The 21293-nt window shown below is 40.4% G+C and overlaps 1 protein-coding gene across 5 annotated transcripts in view; it reads left to right on the top strand.

The window, feature by feature from the left end:
• ppp1r9a (protein phosphatase 1, regulatory subunit 9A) overlaps positions 1–21293 on the top strand; it is a 50630-nt gene that overhangs the window by 24317 nt on the left and 5020 nt on the right. For all 5 annotated transcript variants that reach the window (XM_051389769.1, XM_051389773.1, XM_051389768.1 and 2 more), the window contains exons 5-15: positions 1892–1996; positions 6764–6899; positions 11554–11706; positions 14430–14483; positions 15190–15419; positions 16751–16847; positions 17581–17716; positions 18977–19065; positions 19826–19988; positions 20113–20182; positions 20376–20424. In XM_051389769.1, the coding sequence (XP_051245729.1) occupies positions 1892–1996; positions 6764–6899; positions 11554–11706; positions 14430–14483; positions 15190–15419; positions 16751–16847; positions 17581–17716; positions 18977–19065; positions 19826–19988; positions 20113–20182; positions 20376–20424 (1282 nt within the window). The remainder of the gene's footprint in view (positions 1–1891; positions 1997–6763; positions 6900–11553; positions 11707–14429; positions 14484–15189; positions 15420–16750; positions 16848–17580; positions 17717–18976; positions 19066–19825; positions 19989–20112; positions 20183–20375; positions 20425–21293) is intronic.

Genomic DNA, 21293 nt, shown 5'->3' with positions numbered 1-21293 from the left:
TGCACACGCCCCCTCATCCACAATCTTTTGGTTGCAATAATAATCAGTTTTTCTGAATCTGCCTGTGTCCCCATGGATTTCAAAATAAACTTTCATCACAATATAAGATGAATTAACTGAAGACAATATTAGTTATAGTAACCTCCATCTCACCTCAGTACACACACACACACACACACACACACACACACACACACACACACACACACACACACACACACACGCACACCAGGAGTCACCAGCCAGAATGTAATTTCCTTCGTTACCTTTTCCAGCTATAGGGCTTTCTCTCTCTTGCTGAGTCAGACTCAATGGTCTGACGCGCACACACACACACACACTCGCAGGCAGACAGATAGCTGGGCTTGGCTGTGGCTCATTGTATTGTCTGGTGCAGATGACCCTAGGTGTGTGTGTGTGTGTGTGTGTGTGTGTGTGTGTGTGTGTGTGTGTGTGTGTACTGAGGTGAGATGGAGGTTATGAGATGAAGGTGTGTATGTGTGTTTTGGTTTACTTGTATGCATATATGTGTGTCAACCAGCCTCGGCCACACAAAGCCAAATTGAGATGTTTGATGCCATAAAGGTCAGAAAAGCGTCCGAGCTGCTGACTGACAGACAACCAGCTCTCACCCTGTCTACCTCTCAGGCTCCATACATCCATGTGACAGCTCTGGTTGATGTGTCACTGTCATATTAAATCCTGCTATGCAGCTGCTTTATGTTGTGACAGAGTGAGACAGGAGCTGAAAGGATGCTGGTTACTCCAGTTACGGATGCAGCCATCAGAGAACATTGCTTGATTTTGATCTTGGCTTTGCAGGAAATTTGTGCAAAACTTCAACTGTAATGTGCAAACGTTTCGCTTGAAGTCAGCTGGTTCGGATGTATTTCATTATATTTAGAAATTCTGCGTGAGGTAGAATGAGTTTGTCTAAAGGTTCAGGTAAATAGAATCTGTAATGGTGCATGTTCATTGATCTCTGTAGAACTAGTTAAAACTCTCATGAAACAGTAGCTCATTATCCTCTCAATTCTCACAAGTGTCATCACTCTCCAGTCTCAAGAGTGGTTGTACTGACCATTTCATATAATGAAAATGTGATAGTTGGATAGTGTAATTGAATCGTCCGTGCTTATAAACTTGTGGAAGTCCTAAATTTTTGCAGGCTCCTTGCATGTTGTTAGCACTAGTAGAAGGAGAAGAGACCAAAGTGGTTTGTTGTAGAAGAAAATGATGCATGTGTTGTGCCTTCAAGCAGGGAAGTATAAGAACAATATGCTGTTTTGTTGAAAAATAATGAGAGTTACTTTTTGTTTTATTCATGTGTCAAAGAAAAAGTCTTGTTTTTATGCAAATTTCTAAGTAGATTTGAATTAAATATTGAGTGAGGACGTCTCTTTGAATGGATTTGTTCATGATCCTCTGTCATTAATAGTGGATCATCAGGAGTTTCATTTTAGGTCAGGAGCTTAGCTGACCTCACATCGTGTCCAGAGCAGAGCAAAAATGTCGGCTGTGTTGTGGCCCAGGGAATGGCTCACTGGCCTCCATGTCCTCATTGGCCCTCCTAGTTTGTTTTGAGCCTCATCACTTCTGTCTCTTGGTTAGGGAATAGTCTGGAGCTATTGCAGTGGAAAGTCTGGCCCTGTTATTGTGAAAATAATCAGAATATGCATGATAGGCCAGTTTGTTTGTCCCTTGTGCCTCTTGTAGTAGTTTAGCTGCATAAGTCATGATGGTATTTTGGCATTTATTTTTGTAGACTAGTTAGTCATTTTCAAGAGAATCAACCAAAGACAGTAACACTTATGTTGAATGATGCAAATTATGATTAATTTGTGTGTGTGTGTGTGTGTGTGTGTGTGTGTGTGTGTGTGTGTGTGATCAGGATCAAGGTGAATGACCAGATCGTGGAGGTGGATGGGACCAGTCTGGTGGGTGTCACACAGAGCTTCGCTGCCTCCGTCCTCAGGAACACATCAGGAGTGGTCAGGTAAGACCCAAAGAAACACAAGCCTAAATCAAAAGCTAATCATCAGTCCCACGATTCTGCTGCTGAAGTGAGATCCTTTCAACGTGGACTTTCTACAGACAGGACGGAGGGATGCCAGTGACTTCATTACTATTAAAAAAATTCACATTCAAGAAAATTCTCGTAACAAGGTGAACTAGTGGTCGGAAGACTAGAAAGGCGCTATACAAGTACAGGTCCATTTACCATTTACCATTTGACTTCCAAAGTATTTGTGATGTCACAAATCGTGCTCATAGGCCCCGCCTTTCAAAAGCTCCTTGTTCACTTTCAGCAGATAAATGTGAAAACATCCTTTTAGTGTCACACTCTGCACTTTCATCATTCTGCACAGTGAAGCGCAAACATCCAATACTAGTTAAACATATTTTAAAGTGGATGGGGACTAATCTAAGATGTTGATTCAGTGCTTGATTAAATGTAGTTTTTTTTTCATTGCAAAAACACATTGATTTTGTATGTTTGTATGTTTTCACCATCTGATGAGGATTACCATAAGATTATAGAAACTAAAGTGTGTCAAGCAGCCCAATGAATAAGACAACGTCAGATATAAGTACTAACAAACTAAAGCCTCTAAAAATGTCCTTTAGATTGAGCAATGTACATGTCTTCACTTTACACTGCCACTGCATGTATAATTCTGAATGCTGTTCGTCCTGCTGTCACGGTGCAAAATCTGCAAACGCAGCCGCTTAAGCAGCCATGCTCGGAGAGATTTTGTTTGGCAGGCCCTCTTAGTGTCATTACCATATCTGAGATGGGTGAAGATGTGGGAACACAATATGTGACAAAAGTCTTGTGTGTTTGACAGTCGAGCAGTTTTTGGCAGGGGTCGGCTTAGAGCCGTGGGGAGCAGACAATACACACACACACACACACAGCATGGCAGGAAGGCTTTGATTTGGAAATTTGGTGCTATCCTTGGCAATGTTAGGAGCCTGCCAATTCTGCTTTCTGTTGTTTCTCGCTCTTGTCTTTGCTTTTTCTTAGTATGGTTTACTGTAGTGTTGTCTTTTCTCTGTGTTTCACCAACATCGTCTGCCATTGTGCACTCCCCATCCTGTCTGACTCTTCTTTTTACTCTTCTTCTCTGTCACTATTCCACTTTCTTCTTCTCCTTATGTCTTGTATGCAGTTTTCACACCTCTTTCGGTTCTTATTCTGTTCATGCCACTATCTGGTTGAATTCATTGATGGCACAGTACACGCAGTGAGACAGCTGTAATATTGGTGTTAAATAATCCAAGGCCTCAGTGTGGTTTTCAACCTCAATCCTATTCTGGTCGACACATTTTCCGTGGGACTCCGCCGTGGAAAGATAGATGGGTGTGTGGAGAGTAGAGTGCCCGGGGGAAAAGCTGGTGGCTGAACAAAGACATGTCCAACAGTATCAGAACAGACTCCAGGCTGGACAGATGCTGTTTGCTGAACTAATATTGACAATGGAGGTTTTCCACATACCAGGATGTGGCACTACAGGTGAGGCAGCCTTGAAAAGATCCCATCTATCACCTGTCCATCCATTTAGCAAGCACAAATAGATTAATATGAGGAGTGAGTATAATCCTGTATAGTCTAATCTGCCTATTAAATAATATATATATAATAATTACAGTGAATTACATATGAAAATAGACATTTTATATTTAAACCTAGCACATGAATACAATACTAAAAAGTTGTAATAGAATCACCCAGACCTATTTTCACTCTCCTCTCCCTCTCTGCTCTCTCACTGTTTCAGTCTTCCTCTATCATGTCTCACCCACTCGTTCCTCCTCCTCCTCCTCCTCGGTAAATCCTTCGACTCTCTCTGTCTGATCACCAGAGGTTTTATGGCCAACTGTCCTAGATTTGCCATTTTAGCTATATTTAACCCTGACTTCCAGCAGCAAATCATCCAGGTCCCCTCCCCATCCCCCTGTAGTAAAATGTAGTAAAGCACCTGTCTTATAGATCACCTGTGAGGAAACACACAAAAACAGTTGCTGAATTTGGACCTAATTTCAGCCAAATGAACAAAACTTCCACCGTACAGCATCATACATGAGTACCAACAACCTGAAGGCCCCTAATAAAGGTCCTTTAAATTCACCAATGATCAGTTATGTCTATGCAGAAAAACATGAGGACAGTCCTCACTTTTCACTGACACTGCATGGTACAATTCTGAATGGTTTGATGCACCTATACTGATTATAAAGGTATTTAGGTGTTTATACATTAATGAAAACATACCTGTGAATATTTTATACCTTTTCTGCCAGTTGATCCTCCTAAATGTTACACTGGACCTTTAACGTAATAATCTGAAAATCTAGGTCAAGCTGACATGAGTTTATTGCTGTATTACATAAAAGCATTAACTACGAACTTTCTTCCATTGATTGTCCTTTTCAGTTTTAAAGGTTGGTCATATTCTATATTAATTTTTCTGTAAACAAATCCTATGAAAAAGCCAAAACCAACAATGAATTCATACTTCTACCTAAGAATTCACTGTGGTGCCAAAACCTGATATAGCTTATTCCTTTGTGCCATAGTTGTCCAAAAGCTATTAAAAACACGTCACGCTGTTGCACTGGATGACATGTTCCTACATTATGATGGAGATGGGCACTGTAGTTTATTCAGCTTCATCTACTGTGCTGAAAACTACAGTGCTCAGCTGTTATAGGAAACTTCTTAGCCTTTTGAAAAAATGAAACTATAAAATTGTGGCCTGCTTTCAAAGATTTACGTCTTCAGTAGGACAAATGGGCCGAACTCCACAGACGGAGAAGTCAGAATATATTGACAGAATGATTAAGAACAACACCACACACACCCTTTAACTAAGTCTAATTTGAACCACCAAATTTCCTCACATACAGAAAAAAAATCAATAAAAGAGGAAATATCTACATGACCTTATAATAGATATCACATCTCCAGCATGGTCGACCAGTCATATCTGTCATAACCAAACAAGTGCTACCTAATGGAGAAGACGTGGGTCCTGTAGCACTTTTCCCAGCATCACTTTGAGCTTTCTTTTTCACTCAAATTACAAATGTTCTCCCTTCAAGTTCCTGCACCGTACTGTATTTGTAACTGTAAGAGCCACGTCTGTATAAATTGGCGTAAATGAGATCAGAAGTGAAGGTTTCTAAATTGAGGCAGCACTGTGTGTGGTAGCCCTGGAACAGTGGGAGGCAGGGAGGAACCAAGACAGACTCTCCATGCGTGAGGAGAATGGCTGTTTCCAGGTCAGCTGCTCCTCAGACCTCCCTGCTGTCCAAAGGCTACTTAACTTAGCCAGGGCCTTCTCTCTCTCTCTCTCTCTCTCTCTTTTCTTTTTTTCTATCTCTGTCCTGCCCTTTTAGTTGTTTCTTCACATGTAGATCAAATACGCCTCTCTGCTGGAGCGTAAGGCCTTTTCCACATCGCCTTTAGAAATATATGAAAGAGCTCTCGGGAACTGAATTCACTTGATTATGGCCTATCTCGAATCCACTCCCTCTCTCTATCTCTTCCTGTCTGTCTCCCTGTCTCACTCTACTCTTACTTGTACACATACAGAAGACAGGAACATGCTCACACGCCCACACACACAGTTATTGTGCCCCTGTTGGATTGGATATTTCCTGGAATAGGTCTGAGAAGTTCTTATACACAGTTGCTTTTGTCTTTTGAGTAGCCATACGACTATTTGCGGTGAATGGAGGGAGGAGGACATAATTCTGCCTCTTCCCTTTATAGATGTATGATCATATGAACTATGTACTCTTGAATCTTATATGACTACGTACTTTTTTGTCCCTGTTATACAGACAAACATATAAACACTAAATTTGCAGAAAGGATTGTATTTGGGAGGAAGTGATTGCCTATTTTTCAGCTTTGTCTACATTTGAATGTGATATGTATTGCATGTAGGTCCCATGTGTAACTACAGTAGTTAGTAGTCAGTAGCTCGGAGGCACAGCCTGTGGCTTCCTCCATTTAGTTCCATGCCAGGCTAATAACAGGCTGGCTGGCTGGCTGAGCTCACTGCCTTTTCACATTATTATGTGTGTCCCGTCTCCCAGCCCTGCCCTGATACGTCAGCAGATATCGCTGTCAGTGCTATGTGGCTGTGGGCCTTGGCTGCTCTCCCATAGTGACTGCTGTGGTAATTTCACTGTATAAATACACACTGCTTTTAGAGAGAGACAAAGAATTTGAGCAGGAATACAGTATATATACATGTTTATGTAGGTTTTAAAAAGGAAATAGGTATCAAATATGATGTGCATGTACCCTTTATATCTTAATGCAAACTTTTGGGGAAAAAAATGTTGATAATTGGTTTGAAGGTGTTGTCCGGTCTCATTTATAAATGTTGTTGTGACATTGTTAAATGAATAGTCACCATAAATAAATAAGGTAATGGTAGACCCTTTAAAATGTGTGATATTGTTTTATACAAGCATTTATTAGACCTAACTTCCTATTGTAACCTTTTGCTTCAGAAACCACGAAGAAACAAAAGGAAGAAATGACACAGGCCATGATGACACACTGTGTAAAACACAGTCTAGATGCTTGTAATGACAACTTTAACAACTATGCTTAAAACAACTGTTTTAAGCATCATGTAAATGTTTTTCCATCGAAATGTCCAGTAATAGTTATATAATCCTGGGCTGGTTGGCTCAGGGTATGTGTTGCCAGGACTGTCTACAGCAGTGCATGTTGTTGCAGGTTTGTGATTGGCCGAGAGCGTCCGGGCCAGCAGAGTGAGGTGGCCACACTCATCCAGCAGACCCTGGATCAAGAGAGGAGACAGAGAGAGCTGCTGGAGCAGCAGTACGCCCAGTACGACGCAGATGATGACGAGGTAATGACCACACACGACCCTTGGAGGATGCTAGTCTTGAAGGTGCAGTAAAGAATTGTGCATATGAGATTATGTGTCTCATAGTGTGGATCTTACTATTTCCAATGTGCAAACAGTGGAAGATGCCACCCCCTGAACAAGAGGAACATTATCTTATATTAATAAAGCTCATTATATCTGCATTTATCTGAAGCTCATCTGCTGTCAGTACACAGAGTTCTTATATGTGACACTATATTGGAATAATTAGGCTTCTAGTTGTCACATAAATGTAAATAAGCTCCCCTTCTTGTGACAGTTGACTTGAGGTTTTTGCTTATTAACTCCATAAAACTGACTGACAGTAGGCTTTGATGCTGGCACACAAAACCCTCTCTCTCTCTCTCTCTCTCTCTCCTCACAGACACACACACTAAGAGGATGCCATGTGAGCTTCAGTCCTAGAAAGCATCACTCAGCGTTTCCCTCTCTGATTCTGCTGCTTACTCACAACGCGTTTAATCCACCAGACACTGAGCTCATTGCCCTCCAGCTCATGCTATCTGTGTGTGTGTGTGTGTGTGTGTGTGTGTGTGTGTGTGTGTGTGTGTGTGTGTGTGTGTGTGTGTGTGTGTGTGTGTGTGTATTTGTGCCCTGGAGACACACGTGCATGTGGACCCACTGTATATACACATGAAAGCGCACACCATAGCAATGTAAATGAATTCAGAGTGTGCCCTCACTTACACACACACAGGACCAGCTTCACTCATGCAGAGATTTTAAATACAGACACATAGGCATTTTGTCTTCATCAGTGTTTTTTAAAGGCATTTCCTGGTGGACGGTGGACTGAGAGCCTTCATGCATGAAAAACTCCCATGATCATAAGCTCCTATAGAGAGTTTCAGCAGTTACCACAAGTAACCTTCCTCCTTACGCTTTCTTCCTGCTGTCTGTCATCATTTCCGATCTAGGGTATGTAATGAAAATTGAAATAAACCTAAGAGAAAACTCACCCTGTGCCACTGATCCTCAGAAGGACACATAAACAGAATGGCGATCGATCGTATTAAAAATTGTTAATCCATATATAGATTTCAAACTGCTAAAAAACTTGAAATCTGCCACATTTCGAGCACTGAGCCATCCATAACCCCCTGTGTAACTGCTGATAGGGTAAACAGTTACAAAACCATTACAAAGACCTATGGGCCAATAAAAGGAGCTCATCAATATTAATATCTCTATAAATATTAGAACGAGTTCTCACCGGGTGGGCGTGGAGGGAGGTTATTTCTCACTCTGAGTGCTGCCAGGGTAGATGTGACAGACAGCTCTTTATTGGTGCTGAGGCTTCTGTCCCAAGAGGACGGGATGCTTCTTCAGTTAGCAATAGGCATCACGCACACATTGTTAGTCCATTTGTGTACTTGATTATATGTAATCAAGCACATGCATGCCCATCTGTCAGTGGTTAAAAGCAAACACACACGAGAAAAGCATAGAGACACACACACACACTACAAAAAGTCTGACATTTCCCCTAGTAACCTTTTATTGATACTTTTTTGTTTTTTGTTTTATGTGATTGGAAATTAAATTAATTTGGTTTTAAACAGTTATTTGTTCCAAAAAAAGCAATTAAAAGCAATCTCCTTGATTTTCCTCTGGGAAATTGCAATGGTGTTTTCTGATATTTTATAAATATATATATATATATATATATATATATATATATATATATATATATTGTTCATGAAAATAATCAGTCATTTAGTAAACTTAAGTAAAAGACTAAAGATAATTTTTCTTGTTTTACAAATTATGTTAATGTGAAGATACAGAATAAAAGACAGATTGTTCCACAGAAAGTCAACAAAAAGTAACACATCAATCACGAATGAATAGAACTGGCTTATTTGCATTATCGTACTGACAGATCTATTCTCCCATATCAGCACCAACACAGAGACGCGTGAACACACACATGCACATTTGTGTCATATGGGAGGAATGGTAGAGATGGGAAAGAGTCTGATTTCTCAGGACGGCTGCAGGATTGCAGAATTGGTCGTGTAAAGATAAAAAATATGCAGTGTATCAACATTTTAGCATTACATCTCTTGAACAACAAATTCCGGGTGATGTGAGGCATCCATTTTATTTTCTAATTTGTCTCTGTAAACTGCTTATTATTTTTACTACAATATGACATGAATGCTGCAACAGAGCTTTTTTAGTTTATTGACTTAAATATTAAAATGCAGAAATATTAAATACAACTTTAAGTAATCAAAAAATAACATTTGGTTTAACAAAACAATATTGCATACACAGTGATGTCCACACAAACAGACACAAAGAGAATCGAGCACAGTGGACCATGTACACCAGTTAGAGGAGCACTCATAGTCCTTTCCTCTGCTGATTGACAGTCATTATGCCAACAACATACTCACATTAGACATTTTATAGATCAGATCATCAGACGCTGAGCCCCCTCTGAACCACAAGAGCTCTCCTTAAATTGCCTTTTCCTCTCCCGATTCTTCATGCGTGTGATAGGAGGTGATGCATTTATCATATGCAAATTGGTGTTTGACTGCCTTCCCCATGTGTTCAATGGTTAACTCCGCCTTAAGTAAATGGGGCCTTAATGTATGATGCTAGTACCATGGCAACAAGAAAGCCTATTATGGAAATGGGACTCTGTGTCGGCCATGCATGCAAACAAATCAGGCCTGAGCGCTGTTATCTGAGTGGGAGATAGATGGAGGGAAGTGCAGGGAAAAAGAGATGAGGAGAAGATATAGGCCAAGATGATGAGAGAGGAGATGAGACTGTTTGTGTGTGTGTGTGTGTGTGTGTGTGTGTGTGTGTGTGTGTGTGTGTGTGTGTGTGTGTGTGTGTGAGCGCGTGTCCATGTGTACTTCGTGTGTGTCAAAGATCAAGATAGAAAGACCAGAAAGATGGATTTTAGATAAAACAAGATAAAGGGACCAAGAATGTAGTTACAAAAGGAATGGAAGTGCATAATAATTATTGAATTATGAATATTTACATGTAGATGATAGAAAACAATCAGCTTGGACTGCCTGAGTTATGTGATGTTAAGAGGGAGACAGAGATGTTTTCAGAGTCCCTCCACTGGAAATATCCGGGTCTGTTGGTCATCAGCCAAAGAGTGAATTAGCCGATCCATTTAGAGCTGATGCCTAATAGCCAATGCCAACATTCATTATAGTGTATTTTGAGAATCAGAGAAAAGAAAAACTGTCTGGAATACATGCAGCATAATAGCCTACATTAATGTCAAGCCACAAAATATTGTTCATTTAAATCCTGTGTAACATTCAAGCTGAAATAATTACTTGTTTCCGGTGACTTTTATTAGTCACAGATTTTTATGTAAATCCTAGATTGCTAACATTAAGAATTAAATCCATTAGAGGCACTATCACAGGCTCAAAAATCATTAGTTTTGACCTGTCGCCTCCTTACACTTGAGGCAAGATGGTGACTAATGTTTAAAAATAATAAGAAGTGACATTCAATTTTGGCCAGTAGAACTTAGAATTTGGCTTATTTTCTTTTGAATAAAAAATTACACTTATGGCTGACTAGGCTGTCAAACCAATTTAGTTTTAAGTTTTGGCCAACTAAGTGGGTTACCCTAAATCTTATATAACTAGCATTAAAATAGCATTACTAATGCAAAATAGAAAGTGGAAAAAAAGGATGGCATGGGGGAGAATGGATAGTTTCCAGTTGGGCTTGACACGCAATGTGCAGCAGGTAGAGCAACGTGAGGAGAGATGAGAGAAGACAGAGAGAGAAAAAGAAAGGTGAAAAATGGATGCTGCAGTTGGACAGCTGGATGTCTGACTGGCTGGCTAGTTTGTCTGTTCAGGCTGTTTCGCAGCCTGTTGACAGTTCATTGAAGGGTGAACGCTTTAGGCTGCAAACACTTTTGCCGGCTGAACTGATAACTGTGGCTTGCAGATTTAATCAGATGTAGTTAACTAGAGGGCAGTTAATAAAGTTAGAAAACTTGTTGGTTTTGGTTGTTGGAACTGTTTAATGTTTTTAGCTGATTCCTTTTAAATCAAGAGTCTTGGGTTCACTGAGGCTAAAGCTACTTCCAATATGTGTCTCTCATGCATTACCATTACATATGAGTCACAGAGGTAAGCATCTGCTAACCCAAAATATAAATGCCCTGCAATCAACCTAAAAGCTTTTTAATAATACTTATCGCTGTTTGTCCAGTTATTTCCAGAATCCTCAAAGACTCTTATAACCATCTGGATGAATAAATATTCTGTCAGCTGCACCATTTTGACCAATTTTCCAAGTTGTGCCACTTTTTCCTAATCCAAACAAAGATGGTAGCCAGAAATAATTAATGTTCTTACTCTGTTACCTGATTACTATAGTTGTATAACATGAGCCAAAACACATAAAATAATCAATTATATGGGTATATATTAGTGTTTCTTTTAAACATTTAATATTTTTATACACAATAGTGTTAATGCTTGTACAAAAAGAACAAAGAACAAATGTCCTTTCTGGCTGCCTAAATTAGGAAATACTGCTCTCCAATCTGCTTGTAGAGATCTTGTAGTTCTCACTCTACATGGCTGACTTTTCCTCGCGTTTCCTCTTACAGCAGACAGGAGAGTACGCCACAGATGAGGAGGAGGCGGGGACAACGGTGGCAGGAGGGGAGAAGAGCATCGAGGTGTTTGACTTGCCTGAGACGGAGGAGATCTTGTCTCCCTCGGAGTTAGACGCCAACAAACTCTACCAGAAGTTCAGAGAGGTAAACTCAGAAGATACTTTCTCCTCATCTATAATTCTCTACTTCTAATTCTAAAATATCCCAATGTGATGATCGCACAACTGATTAGATCTTACCACATTTTTCTCTGTCAGTGCTTTGAAGAATACATTTAAAAGAAAAAACATACTAGAATACACTAGAATAACCACAGAAAAAAGATAAACAATAAAAGATAGCAAGACAATGGAGTCTGGCGCCCCTGCTTTATTTGGCAGAGTTATATTATTTTGTTAAGATCTAAGATCCGCTTACCCTCCCTAATTCCTAATCTGGATGATTAGAGGCGTGAATGCAAAAGCGATGTAAGACCTGTGCTCATTTCATCTCTAATTATCCATGTTTGCTTAAAACCCACAGATGGGGAGAGAGAGATAGGGACTTTAAACCTGTATTTGAATAGATTTGTATCCTGATCTTGGCAACTCTCCACGCAGCTGGCCTTTGAGAATAAAAGACCGATTTTTGTTGCACTTTTTGCTACACTAGCTAACAATGAACTCATCTTAGAAACTACAGCTATAAAATGGAAAATGAAGTCACTGGCTGTTAACTGGTTTATGCTTTTTAGGCTGCTGAAAAGCTGGCCCTATTGATTGAACACTCCAGCCCTGTTTTTGGCACCATAACACTTGAGCCTTTCTGTAGACTGCCACAATAGCTCTATGACACATTTAACAAATGGCTTCAGCTACACTGCAGGCACCGCTGGGGATATCGAGTGAAACCATAATGTAATCCCTGGTCACAGGATGTATACATTCGTTCCATTTTCTCTGGCTCTTGACCTCTCTCGCTCCCATAGTGCCGCTTTTACCTTTTTTCATTTAAAGGGCTGTCCATTTCCCACTTCCTCCTTGTCTGTCTTTGCCACCTTTTACCCACTAAGGTAAAGACGAAGCCAGGCAGCTGGGAAAAAGCCTTTAAAATGTCAGAAAGTAGATGTGATAGTAAAAACGTTCTTGTAGGTCGACAGTGAACAAATCTGTCTTAAACCTTTTTATCTTCTTAATGTCCTTTAAAGAAATATTAGTCCCTACCAGGCTGCTGTTCAATCCATTTACTTTTTTTGTGATGTTCTGAACTATGTTTTGGAGGCATGAATAATTATTAATGTCAACATAGACGCAGTATTGACTGATTTACACACTCGCAAACACACACACACACACACACACACACACACACACACACACACACACACCACTAAATGCTTACACGCAAACCTATTAGAAACTGTTAATGAATGGAATTTAGTACGGTATCTATGTACTCCATGTAAATTTATGTATCTGCATAGATTTTTAGATAGAACATTTAACCCAATTTTAAATTCAATTTTTTAGTGCGAAGAACAAAAATTCGAATTAAGACGTCAAGATAAGCAAAAATACCAAATATGCCCTACTGAGGTATGAGGAAATGTTTTTAAGTTCAACTCCAGTTCATCTAGAATATTTCCATTGATGTGATAGTGTAGCCATAAGAGACATGGCACTCTGTTTTAAGCACCATAAAGCTTCAATTACGTGTTGGAACAAGCAGATACAGCCTGTTGCTGTTTTATGTTGTGAGTACAGTGGTGTTCTAACTGTAAATGTACTTATTTAAAGGATAGATTCACATTTTTTCAAGAATACTCACATGCATACATACTGTATGTACATGGATGTGGAATCATTCCTCCTGTTCATACTGGACATTAAAGTATACCCTGCAGTCCTGTTTCCAATTGAAGTGATGGGGGACAAAATCCATAGTCCTCGATCTGTGCAAAATGACTTTCCAAAGTTTATGTGAACTTCATGTAAGGCTTGAGCAGTCTGAGTCAGTTTAATTGAGGGGCTATCTTTACAGTTACAGTCTTTTTAGGACTTAAATTTAAACTTTAGAAGATACCAACTTAATTAATCTGACTCAGACTGTTGAAACCTCATAACTTGTAATGAATTTAAGATTGCATTTTTGCACTGTGGCCTAAGGGGAATTCAACATGCAAAATCCATACTGTAACATATGGACTTGAAACATTGTGAACCTATCATAAAAAATAGGCTTCATAAGATAAAAGAAAGTACAGTCATCGTTATACTTCAGACACTCCCATAGTTCCCAGTGTCACTCCTTCCCTTTTTCTCTGTTTCTGCCTCACTTACCAGAGCCCTCATTTGCTTCCATTGCCACAGCTCTTGTTCCATGTCTAGTTCTTTCTCTCTATCTCCTCCTCTTCTTTTTTTATGCCTGCTCTGTCATTATCTCCCTCTCTGAGTCTCCCTGTAAATGACTGCTCATCTCAACTTCCATCCATTAATCTTTTGTTGCTCTCTCTCCATTTCTAACTCCATCTCTCTGAATATACGAGCTCTTTTGCCTCAAGATTCTATTAATTTTTTACATTTTCAGACGTTGCGTTAGGAAAAAGTGCCATTTTCTCATTTACAGATTTATTTTTCTTGTCAAAATATTTTATGAATTCTAGCTATTTATCTACCTCTCTCTATCTACCGCTCTCATTGCCTCTCCTCTGAGTGTGTGTGTCAGCGTGTGGAGCTGGGGGATGCTGTCAGGGGAGGACGGGGTCGGTTGCCTCCGTCCGTCACACTGTATCGACAGCAGGGAGAGCCTGCGCAGCCATGCATTTGATTATCTGACCGCCCTCTCTTTTCTCTCCTGTCTTCTCTTTTCTCTGCCTCTGCTCCCAACAGCTCCAGATCAAACACACAGTGACCGAGGCCGAGATCCAGAAACTCAAAAACAAGGTAAGAGATTAAAACTGTCAGCGCAGCGGGAGGATGTGGATGTAGTGCTAGTGTCAGGACAACAGGGTGGCAGGGGTTCATGTATAGTGGGAAAGCTTTAGCAATAGATTTTATTTTTTATCAGATTATTTAACTAAAAAAGTGGCTATAAAAAGTCCTTACAAATCTGAGATATCTTTCAAAACAATCAAGTGTAGTTCTACCAAATACAAAATGTCTGTAACTGTTTGTATGTTTAAGTCGTGTGCCTCCCATGTCCTGTATAATCTTCTTTCCCTCAGTTGCAAATGGCTGTTAAATAAGTAAGAAAGTTAGTGAGCACCTAGTAGAATTTCTGTTTATTTCTTTTACTGTAATCTATAAACTCTGTGCATGTGCATATGTGTACATATTTACCTACAGTACACATATCTGAAGTGTATAATTTATAAACTCTGTCAAATGTTAATGGGCTAATTAATATGATGAGAGTTGATATGATCACAAAAGTGGTGCATAAAAAGCTTTTTTTAGGAGTAACAATAAATAATATCCAATTTTGAAAATGTGGGTTTGTTTTGATCTCAACCATGGGATGTTTCATGTAGCTGCAGACAGCAAAAACAAAACAATACAAAATATAATCTAGTCTAATATGATTCCTAGGATTCGTTTACTGTGCTGTTAAAAGTTCCCATATTGTAAAGTTGTTATTGTCCCTTTCCAGCTGGCGTCAGTGGAGAGGGAGAAGCAGCGTTGGGAGAAGGAGAAGAGCCAGCTGAAGGCCAGCATCGAGGAGAACAAGGAGAGGATGCTGAAGCTGGAGAGCTACTGGATCGAAGCTCAGACCCTCTGCCACACGGTCAACGAACACCTGAAGGAGGCCCAGGCGCAGTACCAAACTCTGGAGAAAAAGTACAACAAAGCCAAGAAACTCATCAAAGACTTCCAGCAGAAGTGAGTGAACCTGGGTTAAACTGGCCCTCCTAATCTGTGAGTGGGGAATGGAGGATTTATGTGTTTATAGCATGTTTCACATTATTCTGATGGCATTTTGTTTGTAGAAAAAAATCGAGCGTATGTGTTGCTTTTAGTCTATTAACTCGCAGATAGGACAAGACTAAAGCTTCTTAACTCGATGTCCACTCACAAGCTTTTTCCAGAGCTTTCAATCACATCTCAAGGTCTTTATCAGCAGATGGAGTTTGCTCATTTAATTTCTGATCATATATGTAGAGTGGAAATCATAAACACTGGATCTATTACGTCGGATGTAAACAGCCTCCTTGATCTCCTCTTTAAGCTGTTTTGATTTTGATCCCAGGCAGCTTTTCCTGAACTGACAGTTAATGCTTCTTTAGTCTTTTTTTTTTTGTTTGACCAGTTAGTTGCATTGGTTGTCATAGTTAAATGTAGCATAATGCAGTCAGAAAACTTCTTCTTAACCAACTCTTACTGACTTGCAGAGAGAGGCACTTAACAGCTTGAAATGAAACATAATTTACACGTCTATTATAACTCAACACTTGAATTGTTTCTTGAATGAGGTCATTCCATCAATCCTGCCATTAAATATGTGCTTTAATAAATCATTTTAGATAAATTCCTTCATTATTCTTTTTACAGCCTCACAGAGAATATCTGCTACATTTCTCTCTGTGAGGCAGAGTGGCTTTTTTTATAGCCAGAGTCTTATCCCATTCCAACAGTAAGAGCTGAGTTCCCATTAGTATGCAGCGCATCCCTCCTGCTTTTTAGTGTGTTGATCTCTTTGGTCAGTCCCATCACAACCTCTCCTGCTCAGCTCCAGTCTGACTGCCTCTAATTGGCTGTGGCCCTGCAGGCCAAATGGAAACTAACTGATGAAACAAACTCTCCATGCTGATCTGTAGCGGAGGACTGAGTTGCAGGGGAGAGAGAGTGAGCTCGCAGACCAAGGGGAAAAAGCAGGCATGAGGAAACCGCTGGATTTGGTATTCTTAGGAATGTAAATGTATGTGTTTTTATTAGATGTAGATGTGTGTGTGTGTGTGTGTGTGTGTGTGTGTGTGTGTGTGTGTGTGTGTGTGTGTGTGTGTGTGTGTGTGTGTGTGTGTGGGTCTAGGGGTCAGATTGAAATGAGTCACACTGACATCTTTAAAAAGCCTCGGCTCCCTTATCGCCACAGCTGAGTGAGAGGCAGGCGGTGTCACACATGGCGAAACATGCACATACTGCAAGCGTGTCTTGTTTTCCTGCGCACACCTACTCAACACATTACAATCTCCCCTCCCCTCTTGTCTTTGTAGAGAGGTGGAGTTTATCCAGAAGGAGGATGCAGAGAGGAAGCGGCTGGAGGAGGCTGAGAAAGCTCACCTGGCTGAAATCCAGGGACTGCAAGTCAGGGTAAATCAGATATTTTTAAGTTGACTGTGTCCATCTCTCAGCTCCATCGTTCTCTTCCTGTAAAGAAACCCTTACCCCCTCTGTTCTTAATGATCAAGATTGTTAGGTTTTGCCCATTTTTTACATTTTCTTTAGAGCCCTTTTTCTTACATAACATATGCTGTAAATGTTTGAGAGAAACTGAATCCAGTAATCAACATGATCACAAGCATCTGTGCCACTTTTGCCACATCCAAAAGGTTTCCTCCTCCTAGTACAGGGGCAACACTCTGTCCAGGGATCTGTGGTCGGTTCTGTTGTCAAACTCTGTATGGATTTTCTGCTTTCCTAGTCTTAAAACATGACAGTCGTGTAGTTTTCTGCTCAAGTCTCAGGCCATGCCCCACAGTCGAATGGGCAGTCAACCTGACTGTGCCCTACCATTATTCTGCACACTGAGCACACATTTTCCAACTGCACTGCTTTGTGAATGGTGAACTGTGGCACAGCAAGAGTGGTGGGAAAATAGTATAATCTGGATTTCAAGCCAACAGCAAGTCAGGAGGGTTGTGCTTTGACTTCACTGGATCAAATATACTGTAGGTTCAAATACTACACTGATGAGTGTCGTGGGCCAGTGAGACACTTAAGTATTTCTAAATGGAAGACCATGTAGGCCATTAATGTATGTGCTGTTTCGACAGGTAAATGCCCTACGGCTGATTAACATTGATCGGTTCCTGTCCCTCCACAGATTGCAACATTAGAGTCCGAGCTGATGCAGCTGATGAAGCAGAACGGCATCCAGGTCAACAACAACAACAGCAACAGTGCCGAGAGGCTGAGCGCTCAGCAGTACAGTCCTAGAAGGGCTGCAGCACAAGCCAGAGGTCTGTTTGTCAGGAGAATGGTCTCTGCCAGGATCATTGTTATAATGTTTCTCATTTAAAGGAGTAGTTTTTCATTTGTGGAAAAATTCACTTTCTTGCCAAGAGTTAGATGAAAAGATCAATTCCACTGTCATTTCTGTCCACTAAGTATGAAGCTGCAGCTTAGCATAAAGAATTGAAAACAGGGTGAAACAGCTAGCCTGGCTGTTTCCAGAGGTCATCCACCTACCAGCACCTTCTGAGCACATTAAATCTTTGTTGTTGATCCGTGCAAAATACAAAGTTTAAAAACAAGTTGTAATTGCACAGGAGGTTATGTGCGGAACTATTTCTTGGCCGGGTGCAGTGACTTCTTGCACTGCTGGTTTCTTGGCAACAACAACTTGTCGTTACACTTTAGTTAACGTGTTCATTAGTGAGCTGTAGAGTTGCTGGTAGCCTAATATTTTTTCCAACATATCGACAGAGCCTGGCAAAGCTAAGAGTTCATATGCGCACAAAGATACACACACAAAAAGCCATACAGAGTGACGCCTGGCATTCTTAGGCACACATCCTCCTCTCCTCCACCGCCTTAACCCTCACATGCACTTTCCCTCTGTCTGTAGCTAAACTTTGGACCTCCACAAACAAACAGCAAACACGTAATCCCTTTTGAGCACATCTGTCTGGCTTTGTTCTCCTCGAGTCTTTTTAAGCTCCGCTGGCTTTATTTCAGTGGCTGCATCTGTCAGAACAGAGTGTGCACAGAGAAGAGCCATATCTGACACTCTACAGTGCAGACAGGATAACAGAGCGATTGGATCTGCACTGATCCGAATAACGCAGCCCCATTATGCAATATTAAAAAAAGGGGAGGCTGAGGGAGACTGAGGGAACAGGAGTGAAAGAGAAGGCACGTGGGAGGAGAAGGCTAAATCTGGTGAAATTAAATTCAAATTTAAATGATTGCAGTTTTTGTCCTCCTTGTGCACTCAGGGAATGAGCAGAAAATGACAATTGCCTGCCTAATTAATCACATTACTTTTGGAGGAAGACTTGATATTTTAACTGAGTTGATGTTTTTTAATAGACTTATTTATATGGGAGTGTCATCAACTTAAGTTCCTCTTAATAAGAGTGAAACATGCACATAATTAATGGACAATGCTTTTGATGAACAAATGCATTACAGTATATATAGTTTTAATCACGTCATGCTAAATCACAATTGTTTTTCCTCTCTTTTCTTTGTGTATATGTGTCTATCACTCTTACTAGACTTGAGGGAGTGCTCTCCTCATTCACCGAGCAAAAAGAAGAACTGCAGAGGAGTGGCCCGAGACAGCATCAGCTCCACCGAGGGAGAGGTGTATATGAAAACACACACACACACACACCTGCCCGTCTTTCTTTTTTCTTTGACCGTCAGATTTGTTATTTAACAACATCTGCTAAAATATCAACCAGATGTGATGTGGACAGATGGGATTTTTAACAAAACAAGCTCCCTTATTCTCATTAGACGACTCTTGCGTCTTTAATTTCACCACAGGGTGTTTGATAAGTGTGTGTGTGTGTATCCATCAGACAGTGTGTGTGTCTTTAACCCCTGTCCATCCCACTTTATTCCTTTAATGGATTAATTGCTGTGTGTTGCTCTGCGGCACTAATTGAGTCTGTCACAACTTATTGTCTCTCCCAGTGTGATAATAACAGCCACAGTCTTTTTCTGGATGAAAAGCTCTCGTCTGGCTAATGCTGTCACTTAACTCAGCAAGAGCAGGAATGGGTTCAGATTGGATAAACAATTTCGAGAAAATGGATCAGAATTGGCAGGAACACAGAAACCAGGCAGTGTGAGGCTTCCAGGGGAAAAGAGGGCAAGGAATTAGAAATGGTGAAAGTATGTCAAGTCACTTCTTTCAGATTAGTCTGCAGCCCTTTTCAGTTTTCCTTTGATTGCACTTTATTCTTCCTTTTTTTTCTGAGCCTTAGCTTCCTTTCTCATTTTCTTGCCATCCTAGTTCTCCCTCGCTCCTCCTCCTTCCCTTCCTCACGTTCCCTTCTTCCATCTCCTCCATTTGCCTCATCCCTCTTACGTTTTTTCTCCTTTACGTCTGTCTTCAGGTCTCAGAGGGGCACAGCAGTCCAGCACACAGCCGTTCTGGTTCGATTCGTAGCGTGGCCTCCTGTGATGCAGGAGCTGCGATCCTCAGGGCCCCTGACAGTGCAGAGAGTTCCCCCAGACGAATACTGCACCCGCCTTCCACCACAGGAGCCCTCCAGGATGGTTCGTACTCCTCAACCCTCACTAAACCCAGTACCAAATTTCTAAATTTCTTGCATTATCAGTTTTTTCTTGTTTTGCTATGTAAGCTTGGAGTAATGTCAGTCTGGGATGTTTTTGATCACAGGTTCTCAGTCTCCTGCAATGTCAAGCCCTTCTCACAGTCTGGAGGAACACAGACAAGCTCTGGACCCTGAGTAAGACGGCTTTTGGATTTGGTTTTGAGCAATGCATTGCAGATTGCGAAATGTAAATGAAAAGCTGAATAAGCTGTCAGTTTTCTGTGATTATTTAGGTTTTTTTAATTGTCACCAACATCCATCTAATTTCTCCCTTCATCCATTTCTCTGTCTGTCTGTCTGTCTGTCTGATTGTCTGTCTCTCTCTCAGCTCCACAGAGCCATCAGCAGAGGACAGTCTAGAGCAACTCAAGGCCAAGGTACATAAGGTTTGCTAACTGTACATTGGGCAAATAATGATTCACTTCACAGATACTTTGCAGCGAGGACATTGAAGGAGACTTTGTATTCCCCCTCATAATGCATATAAGTCCAGTCAGAGCAGACTTTTTGCCAGACCTACAGTATGTACTAATACTTAGTTAAGTATAACTGAGTTAAATTATGTGTTTTTTTATGATATTATATATTGTGTTATTTCTGTTGAACAGACCTCCCTTACATGGCCCCACTTCTTCTCCTATTCATATTACTTGGTATTGTATTCTTTTGTGTTTTGTTCAATTATACCTCAGTCCACTCAAATGAAAATTAATTGGTGCTCGAAGAGGTAAAAAGGGTTTGTTGATAAAGGAAATTATGTACTGCAATCATAGAAATGCGTAATTGCATTACTAATTGCAAGAAAATCAATCAGTAGGCCTACATGGTCCTAAATGTAATAAATATGTCTTATAATCTTAACCATGTCTTCAATGACAGTGTAAAAATGTCCATTTTAACAATCATATGATCTGTCCTTAAGTATTAAATTCCAATTTTGTAGAAAGATCTGTTCCCAAGGGATTCCCATGCAAAATTGGTTTGTTTCATAATGAACCTTGACTCAGTTAAATGTCATACTGATACAATAAAAAGAAGATTAAAGCTGTTAACATGGGCATTTGTTGCAGTGCAGGAAATTGCATGAAATCTGTTTCTAATCCTGTGTAATATCAGATGTGGTTACCACAGGACTGAAAGCGAGATTAGTTTTTGATTCTGCACCAATCCAGTTTTCTCTCTCCAAGGACATGCTCTTAGCTTTAGATGAGTACACATCAGAAGATAAATCACTGCAGAATGTATG

The sequence above is a fragment of the Dicentrarchus labrax genome, unplaced genomic scaffold (assembly GCF_905237075.1).
Source record: "Dicentrarchus labrax unplaced genomic scaffold, dlabrax2021, whole genome shotgun sequence".
Classification (NCBI taxonomy): Eukaryota; Metazoa; Chordata; class Actinopteri; family Moronidae; genus Dicentrarchus; species Dicentrarchus labrax.
The sequence above is the reverse complement of the archived record's forward strand: the minus strand, read 5'-3'. Positions and strand labels throughout refer to the sequence as shown.